This window comes from Arachis hypogaea, chromosome 1 (assembly GCF_003086295.3).
Source record: "Arachis hypogaea cultivar Tifrunner chromosome 1, arahy.Tifrunner.gnm2.J5K5, whole genome shotgun sequence".
Lineage (NCBI taxonomy): Eukaryota > Viridiplantae > Streptophyta > Magnoliopsida > Fabales > Fabaceae > Arachis > Arachis hypogaea.
This window is the reverse complement of record NC_092036.1, coordinates 100323450-100335486: the sequence shown is the minus strand read 5'-3', so window position 1 is coordinate 100335486 and position 12037 is coordinate 100323450. Positions and strand designations below refer to the sequence as shown.

The window sequence follows — 12037 nt, the reverse complement described above, 5'->3', positions numbered from 1 at the left end:
GAGGTTTTACCTTCGGGTGCGCCTCCTCCACCTCCCCCATCACACGGATTCACCCCATTATCTGGTTCTGGTGGGCCGTATCACCGGACAGTCTGGGACACATCGCCACCAAGTTGGCATGAGGGAGGTCCATCCGGGACTCGCCAAGAGGATGAGGAGATGGTCGGCAAGATCTTCATTGATGACGCATTCCATATTCACACTGCCGACCCAGCCACCATGCATCGGATCACCGCGTCATTCCGTGCCGGCAAGGAGCAGGGCATCGGGCAGTACCAGCATCTGTCTGCTGTCGCACAGGCCTCCTCCAGGATGCCTCAGATATCATCGACGTCTACCTCGTCGTACGGGGCGGGTCTTCGTCTCGGTAGCCAGTATGTGACCACGCCCTCCTACGACTACGGTATGTTCTTTACTTCGTCACAGCCCCATGTGACCCCTCCGTCAGCTCCACCTTCTCAGCCTGATCTACATTTACATCAGTACGCCATAGGTCTACCTTCTGGAGGGCTCCAGCCATACCATGCCCAGCCTCACCAGGATCCCGCTGTCCCGCCGAGGTCGGTCGGAGATCCTCGTCCTTCTCGACCTCAGCGCCAGGCTGAGCCTCCATTCTGTGGCACTGGGCATAGCCGCCACTACCAGGACCCCACCACCGATGATGTATATTATTTTGTATTTTGGTTGGATTGTAGTTATGTATATTGTTTTGTATTTCGGTTAGGATAAACAAACACAACTATGTATACACGGTTACTAGTCATTGTACACTTGTTTTCGTGAGAAAAACGAGATAAAAAAATGATAGAAAATGTTTGTGAAGAATGCCAAGGATTGCACATCCTTTTAAGGCCACATCGAATTTGTCTTCTTCTATCTTGTTTACAATGTAAACGAGATGTGTGTAAATGAGATATACACGTGTCTAACGTGTATTATCTCGTTTACACGGTAAACGAGATATATAGAATGTCATATCGTTTACAGTGTAAATAAGATATGTAAGAAAATTTAAATTGGTAATTAATTTTATTATTATTTATTTTGGTAATTATTATATTTTTATTTATTTAAATAAAAAATCTTTTTTATTGTTAATCAATATTAAATTTGAGATATTTTTCCAAAAAAAGGTTTAGTTATTTATAAGAAAAATAATTTAACTAAATAAAGCAATAAAAACTTATTAACATTTTGTGATTTGACAAAAAAAAATAAAAATAAAAATTCATTTGATTAAATAAAGAAAGAAAATCATATGATTAAATTATAGAATTAAAATGATGGCTCTAAATTGATATTGATAATATTTCTGTTTCTATTGGAATGATGTCGGGTTCCTGGTATTGATTAACTTATCCGGATATGGATCCGGAGACATAAACCCTAACCCCAATCTCACGTGACACACGTGACTACGAAAACAGTAGTAAGATAGCGCCGCAAAGGTGCAATCACACTCTCGTCACTGAAATACAAATTCTTTTTCCTACCCCGTCCGATTGAACGCCACGTCATCGATCCTCGTGAATTTGCACTTCAACGGCTCAGATTAGTGTTGCAGAGCTACTGGGGAAACGAAGCTAGACGCTGTAGCTCTTGTTTCCATCCTCCATTTTCTCGTGTGTTTGATTTTCGATCGATTTTCATTTTTCCCTCCTAATTCCCTCTTTATTTAAAAACAAGAAAATTTTTATTTCATTTTATTTTTTTCTTGAGAAAATTGTTGTTAAGTTTTTTCGCTGTTTGAAGATGAAGGCCACTGAGGAATTCAAGGAGCAAGTGGAGGAAAACGAGGTCACCTCTTTCAGTAAGGAGGAAGAGTATGAAGAAGAATACGACTCTGAAGAAGAAGTAGAAGACGCAGACGACGATGAAGATGACGACGATGACGAAGACGAAGACGATGAAGACGACGATGAAGATGAAGACAACGATAATGACGATGATGATGACGACGACGACGACGAGGATGCTCCTGACGTCGGCGACGAGGACGACGACGATGACGACGAAGGAGAAGGAGGAGGTGACGGCCAGCGCGGTGGTGATCCTGACGACGATGACGACAACGACGACGACGATGATGACGAAGAGCAAGAGGAAGAAGAGGTAATTCACTGAGATTTACTTGATTAAACAGTTACAGTTTGGTAGTCTTGGTTAATCTGTGTTCTGTATTGTTTATTATCTTTCCCTTCACAAATTTCACTAGATTCGTTTAATTTTTGCTTATTTGTGGACTAATTATTGTGTCGGTAGGTGTTTTAAGTAGGATTTCAGTTTCAGAATTAGGTGAAAATTCAGTAATCATCACTGTTAATTCCCAGCTGAAGAGAAAAGAGAGATCAGTGCTGAGTTATTTAGATCTTAGTTCATCTGAATCTTCTCAATTAGTCTTTATTAACTTGATTTCTCACTTTTAAATTTACTTGAGGATCGTTGTTGAAAGAAAATTGGAAAATATAATTCACTGATTTACATCTATCTGATCCTGCTTTTGGTATGTGTTTCTCTGTACTTGAATTACTCTGACCCTTAGTTTTTTATAGGAGGATTTGGGAACAGAGTACCTTGTTCGTCCTGTAGGAACCGCTGAGGAGGAAGAAGCGTCTAGTGATTTTGAACCAAAGGAGAATGGTGAGGAGGAAGATGAAGGTGATGAGGAAGTTGATGATGATGATGATGGTGACAAGAAAGGTGAGGCTCCATCAAAACGAAAGAGGTCAGATAAAGATGATTCAGATGATGATGATGATGACGACGACGACGATGATGATGGAGGTAAAGATGATGAGAGACCTTCCAAGCGATAGGGTTTGGCTATTTGGGTCCAACATATTCTCTAAAAACAAGTCAACCATAGTTCAAACTTTCAGCCTCTATCCTTTAAACACATATATCACAGAGGATAAGTAGGTTTTTAATGTTTTACGCCTTTGTTTATTTTGCTGGTTTTGTAATTCTATGGTGCAGCTTTATTACTTGTTAGGTTTTCCTATTTTCGTCAATAGTGGGTTCTTCCGGAGTCTTTTGAGCAGCTTATGTAAACGTGGTAGAACAAGTTTTTGCAGACTTTGATTTGATCGTTTAAAGTGCTTTGTAGGTTGTTAGATCTTGTGCATTATAATAATGACTGATTCCTTGATATTATTGGTGGATCGGTGGTTATCTGCGTATGACTTTTGTGTTTGTTGGGCCTATGAATGCTGGATCAACAAGTCTTTTATTAAACTGGGAAAGTGAATTCCGTTTTTCTCTGGGTCTTATATTGGATCTACTGTCAAGGAAAATTATGTCTGCGGGAAATATGTTGGAGATGTTTGAATTTCACAACTGGTTTGTGTTGGTACCGGATTTGGCTTGAGATGCGGAAGGCATAACCCCGTTGAACTTTGATAACTGTGATGGAAAATTGGAACTTGAATCAATTGTCTTGTTTGAAAACTTTAAAGTGTACGGATATAGTGGTATTTCGGTAATTTTAAACTGTTTATCTTAATTATAAAAAAATATAATATATAATTAAGGTTAATAGTTAAAATTTATGGAAACACCAGTATATCTTGAAAGTTTTTGTCTTGTTTAGGAATGGATCTGCATAATATAAATATATATTTTTTTAATGTATTTGGTCTTATTTAAGTGTTTTATTTGCTGTCCTAGTAATTACCAATTTAACTCGTTGCTACATCCAAAGTGCTAAATAAAGCAAAATGCGTGATATCAATTGTTAATTTGGTTGATATGTGCTTTAAGGAAAAAGTGTCCCTTTTGTTTCTATATTTGATAGGTCCTTCTTTTTGGATTCCTTTTTCGTCACTTTTTTAGTTATACACAAATTGAAAAGAATGAATTTGGTAAATTTTATTTCAGGACAGCTACGGAATTCTAATTATTTTTTCCGTGAGAAGGGCAGCTGGAGATGATGAACAAGATAATGCTAGGCAGAGATATCCAAAAGAAGCAAATTACAAAACTGACACTAGGCGGAGTAATGGATCCCCCCATAGTCATAATCAATAATGCATCTTAGTTCTATGGGAGGGTGTCTAAGAAATGAAACCCGAGTTCTATTTGTACTCTTCTTACCTATCCCATCTGCAGCTTTGTTCCCTTTTCTATAAACATGCTTGAAATCTTTTGGAGCTTCCCTAAAGCATCTGAACGTGGGGATGGCATGCCTCTCTAGTTTATCTCGAGTTTAACATCTCAAAAATCGATCTGAGTCTGTTTCCACAATAATTTTATTTATCCCCAGTTTCCATCCTGTATTGAGCCCATACAAGACTCCCCATGCTTCTGCTTGAAAAGTTGAACGAATTTCCAAGTTCACCTCAAATCCAACTATCCATCGTCCGAGATCATTCCTCAAAGTGCCCCCCCAGCCTGCTCTTCCGAGATTCCCTAATGAGGCACCATCCTCGTCAATGGATAATCGTAAACCTAGCATGCATTTTCCTTTGTATTGGGGTTTTAAGATTTCCTTGTTGAGCCACTTCCACAACCACCAGCATGTGACAACAAACTGAGTTATCCACTTGTGTTGGATATTGGTACCCAGCTCTGCTGTCAAGTTCCAGCGCAGCTAAGCATATTGTTGGATCTTACTTGGGTTGAGGAGCAGAGATATCCATTATGAAGCTTGGGAAAATGTTTGGGCCTCAGTGCCTGAAAAGTTTGTGTGAGCTTAGCAGCAGAAGGAAAAAAAGAATCAGAATAATCACTTGTGGCTTGTGAGCACAGGAAGTTAAGTAATAGTAAAATAAATGGTGTGGCCCATGAATTATTTATCATAATGCGTGATTTTTACCTGCTGAATATATGTTGCCGCATCCCCGAATCACAAAAGTACAGAAGAAGCAATGCAATGCTGTGATTGGAATTGGTTGGGATTGCAAAAGTGGGTGGGTTAGGTGTGTGACTCGTGAGGAATCAGACCGGAGGCAGGACGGTGAAGAAAAAGAAAGAAGGGGAAAAAAAATATTTTAATTCTGCATCAGTGTCGGTGACCGTGTTTGGACGTGCCCTTTCTTCCATTTTGGTTGACATCACCCACTCTATGCTCGCCATTTGGAAGGTTCATACTTCATACTTGTAGTGGCACCGTAGGATAGATCTTGTAAAATGAAATTACTAAACTAGTCTTCCCCATACAGTCCATATTCGTGACGGTCCAAAATAATACTATTACTACCGCATAACATAAGTCAATTAATTTGAATTAAATTGAGTTGTCGGTCGTAATTTCAGGGTGAAGAACATAACAAAAGTCAGTGAGTCAGTCAAATATTCTTTATTTTAGGAAAATGCAAAGTTAGTAATTTTAGTAAAAGATAAAATTAATAAATTACGATTTAAATGTAATATAAATATATAAAAAAATCATTCTATATTTTTTATTAAAGTTTTGTTAATCAGATATTTAATATTAATGAGTGGCTTAAGACTTCTTTTATGTTATTTTGTTTTATTTTATTTTATGATATTGTTCGGTGCTGCCATTAAATCTCTTCATCCCATGAGCCATCACCGCGTTATTATCTTATCCGTCCCTGAACAAAAGGCCTTCACAGTACACCTTAAACTGCAGCTGTAGATGTAGTTTAAGAGTTTTAATTCTTTTTTTCTTTTTTTAAATATTACACCACTTAATGTATTAACTAATTTATTTATAGTTAATTAGATATTTATATATTTATATGTGTTGTTTTATATATTTTTAATGGATATTTTATATTTTACAAATAAAATAATGAATCAGTGGGTGATTATTTACAAATATAAATAAATAATTGCTCATTTTTTATGCTTAAAATGAAAATAAAATGTAGGGAGCCAGAGAAATTAAATCATTCGGATGAAATGCCATTTTCATATTTTAAAAGAGGCAAATATTATTTATTAAATTAAATATTAAATAAACTCCATCCAGAGAGTACCCGTTAATTGTTTATTGAGCTTCTCCGAGATTCAGAAAGAGAAACTAATAAGAGTGAGTTCCTATCAAACCCACTCACACTGACGCGCACACACTCACACACACTCATTTCATTCTTCTTTCTGTTTAGTAATCACCAACCCAACCTAACCACCAGTTTCCTCGTTCGGAAAACTCGCATTTCAAATTTGAACAGAGCTGAGGCTCGCATACTTCGTTCTCCGCACAGATCTGGTGGTGGATCAGCGTCACATCGCTCTCTCCACTCGAATGCTGCTTCAATTGCTCTGAACTCTGCTCTGATCTTCGTTCCTCTTGAAAATGGTGATATTCAGTGTTGTAACTCCCGGTCAGGTACGTCTTCCATTCGAGCTTCTTCTGCTGCTTTCAGATCTTGCACCGATTCGGAAATGTTCTCACCTCTATTTACTTGCTAACTCTGTAATGCTCAACACAACTGTTCAATTTAACGCGTTTGCGTTAATTGTTCGTTCTGTATATGATACTTGCAGGTCTCGTTCTTGCTTGGAATAATTCCGGTCCTTATCGCATGGATTTATTCGGAGTTTTTGGAGTATCGCAAAACTTCTGCTCCGTCCAAAGCGTAAGTTGTTGGATCGATCGATCTTCTTTTTGCAGCTTGAAATTTTAGTACTACCGGAATGTTTGCATTCTACTAGAATTTAGTTTTTGGAACTTTTGAGAACAGTCATAGTTGCTGCTAATGCTATATATCCTTTGAGAATTTATGCTAACAATGAGATTGATAAGCAGGTATTTTTTTGGCTTCGTTAATTGATATGGTGGATATTTTATAGTTTAATTTGTTATATAATCATTAAGCGTTAGAGTTTTAATTCTGCTGAGAGAGAAAAATCACGCCGGAAGGTAGTCCATGGAGTGTTTTGTTTTGTTCTGTTTTTTATGTGTGCTTGTGTGCGTTTTTTTTTTTTCCTGGCAATGTGCGACTGTTAAGGGGTACGGAAATAGAGATTTTTTGCAGCTTTCCTTATGGAAGTTATTGGTTCTTCTTCTAGTAGGCACTCGGACGTCAAATTAGTTGAAATGACCGGTGATGCTGTTAAAGAAGAAGACAGAGCAGCTTTATTAGAGGGAGGAGCGCTACAGCCAGCATCCCCAAGGGCTCGAAATTTAACTACCTCATCATCAATATTTCGGTTGGTGACTTATGTTGCTCTTGTTTGCTTGTTTGATTTATATTTGTCTTTGCTTACACCGAGTTTTATTCACTTGGTTTCTTCAGATTCCTTTTGATGGACCAGCATTTCCTGATTGAAAACCGTTTGACACTTAGAGCAATGTAAGTGAATTATATGAAAAATAAAATTAAAAATTTAATGATGATCAAACTGCTGACTTCCATTTCCTCCACACTGACTGCTACAGGTCTGAATTTGGTCTCCTTATGGCTTACTTCTATTTGTGCGACCGTACAGATTTCTTTGGCTCATCTAGAAAGGTAATACTTCATAACAATATTACATTACTTCCTTTTCGTATTTGAGAAACTGTTGCTAATGCTGGGCACTCTATGACTTGAGGATTAGAAACAAATCAAATATTGCTGCATGGTTGCATACTTTCATGGGCTTTTAGCTTGATTAGAACTGTTATTTTCATAGTTCACAGTGTTTCTCCATAAACCATAATTGAATTATTTGCAGCACTTGTGTTTCTGTTGCTCTGCAGTTTTGGTAGGAATATCGTTTGGTTTTCTGTAATAGGGTTTTAACAGTTGAAGGGAGAGGAGTTAATAGTTATTATCATTTTATACTGACACTTCCTAAATATTGGAAATCCATTTATTTGTGAGAAAACATAGGGCCATGATAATTCATTTGCGAATTCATATGGCAAAATTGATAGACACAGAAAAATGTAAACTGCTGCTTCTTTTTTGCTAGATCAATAAAACAATGCTTGGTGAGAAGTTGAACGGTGTAAAATAAGTATGCAATAGCCTAACTCCAATATTCCTTATTTTTCATGAAGTTCCCTATGTTTTGAAAAATTACTTTACATCCCCTTTTTTTATTTTTATTTTTTTTTCATGATTTTAAGTAGTATTCCATTTGAAATTAACAATTAGGTAAACTCAAGCATGGTTAAAGCATTTCTCTCAGAATTAACTGACAAACAATTGAAGTTGAATGGGTAATAGCAGGAGAGGGAAAAAAGAAAAAGAAGAATAAAAAGAAAGGATGTTGTTTGTTGCATAGGCTGGCGAAACTTAGTAATCCAAATTGGTTATTATTTCTCCATGAGTAGTGCACATATTTCAAATACTGGTTTTATTGCTACATGCATTGCTCATAAAATATTTTGTTTGCAATCATCTGTTTTTGCAGAGTTACAATAGGGATCTCTTCTTATTCCTCTATTTTCTCCTCATCATAGTTTCGGCAATTACATCATTTAAGATACATCATGACAAGTCAGCAGTGACTGGGAAATCCATCCTTTATTTGAATAGGCACCAAACTGAAGAATGGAAAGGCTGGATGCAGGTTGGTCGCTCTTTCAATTGATATTACCAAGTAGATTTCATCATTTGGGCTTCAGGGCATATGTAGTTAGGAGGTAAAAGTGGGGAATAAAATTTTACTTTCACCCCTTAACCAAACACATCCAATTTGAAAAAATACTGTGCAACTCCTGAACTACGCAAGTTCAAATTCTGAATTTACATTAGTTTAAAGAGCCACAAATATGTTTTGGTCTAGAGTTTTTGGTAAGATTTTCTGGTTCAACTCTTATGGTCTTACATTTAATATTCCAAATTCTTAACATTTTAACATTCCTTATTTCTAACATTTGGCATATCACAGGTATTGTTTTTGATGTACCATTATTTTGCTGCTTCTGAAATATATAATGCGATCCGTATCTTCATTGCTGCATATGTTTGGATGACTGGATTTGGGAACTTCTCCTATTATTATGTTCGAAAAGATTTTAGTCTAGCAAGGTTTGCACAGGTGTGCTTTTTCCTAAAAGTAGAAGCTTACACTTTTTTCCCTAAATTTTACATATACATATATGTAATATCTCTTCTTTACCTTGTTGAGCAGATGATGTGGCGGCTCAATTTCTTGGTTTTATTCTGTTGTGTCGTCCTTAACAACAGTTACATGTTATATTACATCTGCCCCATGCACACCCTTTTTACTCTTATGGTTTATGGGGCACTTGGTATTTTCAACAAGTACAATGAGATTGGGTCAATCATTGCTGTAAAAATCATTGCCTGCTTTCTTGTTGTTATCTTAGTATGGGAGATACCTGGAGTCTTTGACTGGGTTTGGAGTCCTTTCACTTTCTTGTTCGGTTAGTACCACTATTGCTGTTCTTCTTACTCAGTAAAGCACTGCAAATCATCCTACTCACTGGAATGTTTCTTTAAACCTACAGGTTACACTGACCCTGATCCTTCTAAATCACATCTTCCCCGCTTGCATGAATGGCATTTTCGTTCAGGGCTTGATCGCTACATATGGATAATTGGAATGATTTATGCATACTTTCACCCAACTGTAAGTTTATGGTTTTATATTTCTACAAGAATTTTTTTTGGGGGGTGTGGGGGGTAAACATTGAGGAAGCCTTGGTGAATGTTGTTCATCTAGAAGAAAAGACTGGCCAGCATTAACCATGCATCAAACAATGACTAGAAAAACTCGTTTCTTTTTTTTTTTCCTCTTCTATGAGTTGAGTACGTTAATGCCTATTACAAGGTATTATAGGTTAATGACTATTACAAGGTATTATAGGTTGAACGATGGATGGAGAAATTGGAAGAAGCAGAAATCAAGCGCAGAATATCAATTAAAGCTGCTGTTGGAATAACAGCTTCTCTGGTATTATAATTTATTTACAGGATTATTACACTGCATTTCACTTATATTTTGTGGCACCTGACCAATTGAGTTGATTTCTAGGTGGGCTATTTCTGGTTTGAATATATATACAAGCTGGATAAGATTACATACAACAAATACCATCCTTATACCTCATGGATTCCCATAACGTATGTGGAAGTTTATGTAATCTCTTTGGGGGTCTTGATGTGTTATGTTCAGTAACTTTCTTCTGTTGCTAATATCTGACACTGTTTAACAGGGTTTACATATGCTTGCGAAATGTTACTCAAAGTTTCCGTGGCTACACACTTACCCTGTTTGCGTAAGTTGCCATTCTAGACTTGCAATCCTTTATTTGGTTGCTTCCCCCTCACGCACAAATTTGGTATTATGTTAATGCACTAGGGCAGCTATCTTTATCCCTTTCTTTTAAGGTTAGTAATTTGCCAACTGATTTTCATTTGGTTTTACTTCTGGTAGATGGCTTGGAAAGATTACGCTGGAGACCTACATTGCCCAGTTCCATATTTGGCTTAGGTACACAAAAATATTTTCAAAAAGTTAAAGACGAATCTAGCAATAATGCATGACAACTATGTCTGGTTTGCTTATGTTGAAGGTTGTTCTAGTAAAATTGTTGCTGAATTGATCCTAAATTTTTTGAAAAGTTAGCTGCCTAGGGTATATTTGATGCAAATCGAAACTTTTGGGATAAAATTGAAAAAAAATAAAACTTAGGAGTATTTTTGAAACTTTTAACAAACTTCAAGGACAAAAATATACTTACCCTTCTATCTTTCCTGTACAATTTGTTGATGCGTGCCAGATAATGTACTTAATGTGGATAGTTGACAGTTATTATTTCTTAAGTAGCTTTTATGACTATTGACTAATGAGTTCATCTCAATACAAGACTTCTGAAAATAGATGCACTTTAGTATGTAATTCTCACGGGGCTGGAAACAATTTGGTAGAAAAACTTTGTAGCTTAGTGAATGCTATAAGGGGGAAATGCACCCCCCTCCATCCATAACTGTACATGTTTAATTATTAATTTGTGAATATCATAATAAGAATTATTATGCCTATCTTCGGTATAGGTCCGCTGTTCCAGATGCCCAACCCAAGCTGTTGCTTTCGCTGATCCCAGACTACCCAATGCTGAATTTCATGCTTGCTTCGGCCATATATGTTGCGGTGAGTAAACAAGCCATGGTGTGCTTTAATTGATTCATACCAATTCTAACATTCTACCTTGCCTGCAGATTTCTTATAGGCTGTTTGAGTTGACAAATTCGCTGAAAATAGCATTTGTGCCCAGCAAAGACGACAAACGTCTTTTATACAATTTAATTACAGCAACAACAATTGCAGTTATTTTATATTCCTTGTCTTTTGCGTTCCTTACAATACCTCAAATGTTGGTAAGTGTTATTAATACTCTTAACTGAATCTGGTGCAAGTTAGTTAATTTTCCTTACATCTAATACTACTTATAAATTCGCAGGTTTGATAGTTAAAAGCATGTATAGCATATATTATTTGATGCAAGCTTCTATGGCATTCATGCAACAAGGATGTTTGGCTTGTCAAAAGGAAAAATGAAGCGTTCTGATAAGGCAGCTATAGGGGAACTGGAAGTTGTATAGTTGAGAGCTCAGCAGATGGCATGCCTATTTTTAGTAATCCAATCTCATTCTTTTCCAAGTGTTGTAAAATAATAATGCTTGTAATACTATCTAGTATTTAGCATGTAAAAGTAGTGTGTGCGTTTTTCAAAATCCGCACCTCATTCTTTCCGAGAAGGTTTTCTGAAAACAGGACGTACTGGCCGGATTAATAGGAATAGAAAAGCAGTCGCTCTACAATTGTAGTTTAGAGTACAAATCGATTATGAAAATTCGATTTTGAGCGAACTGGTAAAAAATCAATAAATCTGTCTAATCAGCTCTTTTTGTTTTCTGGTTAACTGGTTTAAAATAATTAAATATAAAAATAACTTTTTAAAAAGAATTTATTTTAAAATTTTTGAATTTCTAATTTTACTAATGGTCGATTATGAAAATCCGATTTTGAGCAAACTGGTAAAAAATCAATAAATCTGTCTAATCAGCTCTTTTTTTTTTCTGGTTAACCGGTTTAAAATAATTAAGTATAAAAATGATTTTTTAAAAAGAATGAATTTTTAAATTTTTTAATTTCTAATTTTACTAAT

At 36.3% G+C, this 12037-nt stretch overlaps 2 protein-coding genes and 1 long non-coding RNA gene across 8 annotated transcripts; 2 read left to right on the top strand and 1 right to left on the bottom strand.

Moving 5' to 3' along the window:
- Positions 1-1301: 1301 nt before the first annotated feature.
- On the top strand, positions 1302-3148 carry LOC112703014 (uncharacterized). 2 transcript variants are annotated; one of them, XM_025754312.3, is made up of 3 exons: positions 1302-1622; positions 1753-2112; positions 2553-3148. In XM_025754312.3, the coding sequence occupies exons 2-3, from the start codon at positions 1753-1755 to the stop codon at positions 2814-2816; spliced, it is 624 nt and encodes a 207-aa protein (XP_025610097.1). In that variant the 5' UTR covers positions 1302-1622; the 3' UTR covers positions 2817-3148. The 2 variants fall into 2 exon arrangements, with proteins under 2 accessions (XP_025610097.1, XP_025610088.1); XM_025754303.3 differs by lacking the exon at positions 1302-1622 and having other exon boundaries at positions 1623-2112.
- A 694-nt stretch (positions 3149-3842) lies between these two features.
- Positions 3843-5153, bottom strand: LOC112703024 (uncharacterized). 2 transcript variants are annotated; one of them, XR_003811006.2, is made up of 2 exons: positions 4814-5153; positions 3843-4671 (listed from the first exon to the last, which is right to left on the bottom strand). It is a non-coding gene; the product is annotated as an uncharacterized lncRNA (long non-coding RNA). The 2 variants fall into 2 exon arrangements; XR_003154451.3 differs by having other exon boundaries at positions 3843-4689; positions 4814-5135.
- A 690-nt stretch (positions 5154-5843) lies between these two features.
- LOC112703000 (protein REDUCED WALL ACETYLATION 2) lies at positions 5844-11621 on the top strand. 4 transcript variants are annotated; one of them, XM_025754283.3, is made up of 16 exons: positions 5844-6295; positions 6454-6545; positions 6979-7119; positions 7206-7262; positions 7349-7421; positions 8311-8469; positions 8791-8940; positions 9034-9289; positions 9374-9495; positions 9733-9819; positions 9901-9989; positions 10082-10144; positions 10303-10359; positions 10923-11019; positions 11088-11246; positions 11330-11621. In XM_025754283.3, the coding sequence occupies exons 1-16, from the start codon at positions 6263-6265 to the stop codon at positions 11333-11335; spliced, it is 1641 nt and encodes a 546-aa protein (XP_025610068.1). In that variant the 5' UTR covers positions 5844-6262; the 3' UTR covers positions 11336-11621. The 4 variants fall into 4 exon arrangements, with proteins under 4 accessions (XP_025610068.1, XP_072056928.1, XP_025610077.1 ...); XM_025754292.3 differs by having other exon boundaries at positions 5919-6295; positions 6982-7119; XM_072200827.1 differs by having other exon boundaries at positions 5845-6295; positions 8791-9289.
- Positions 11622-12037: the final 416 nt, after the last annotated feature.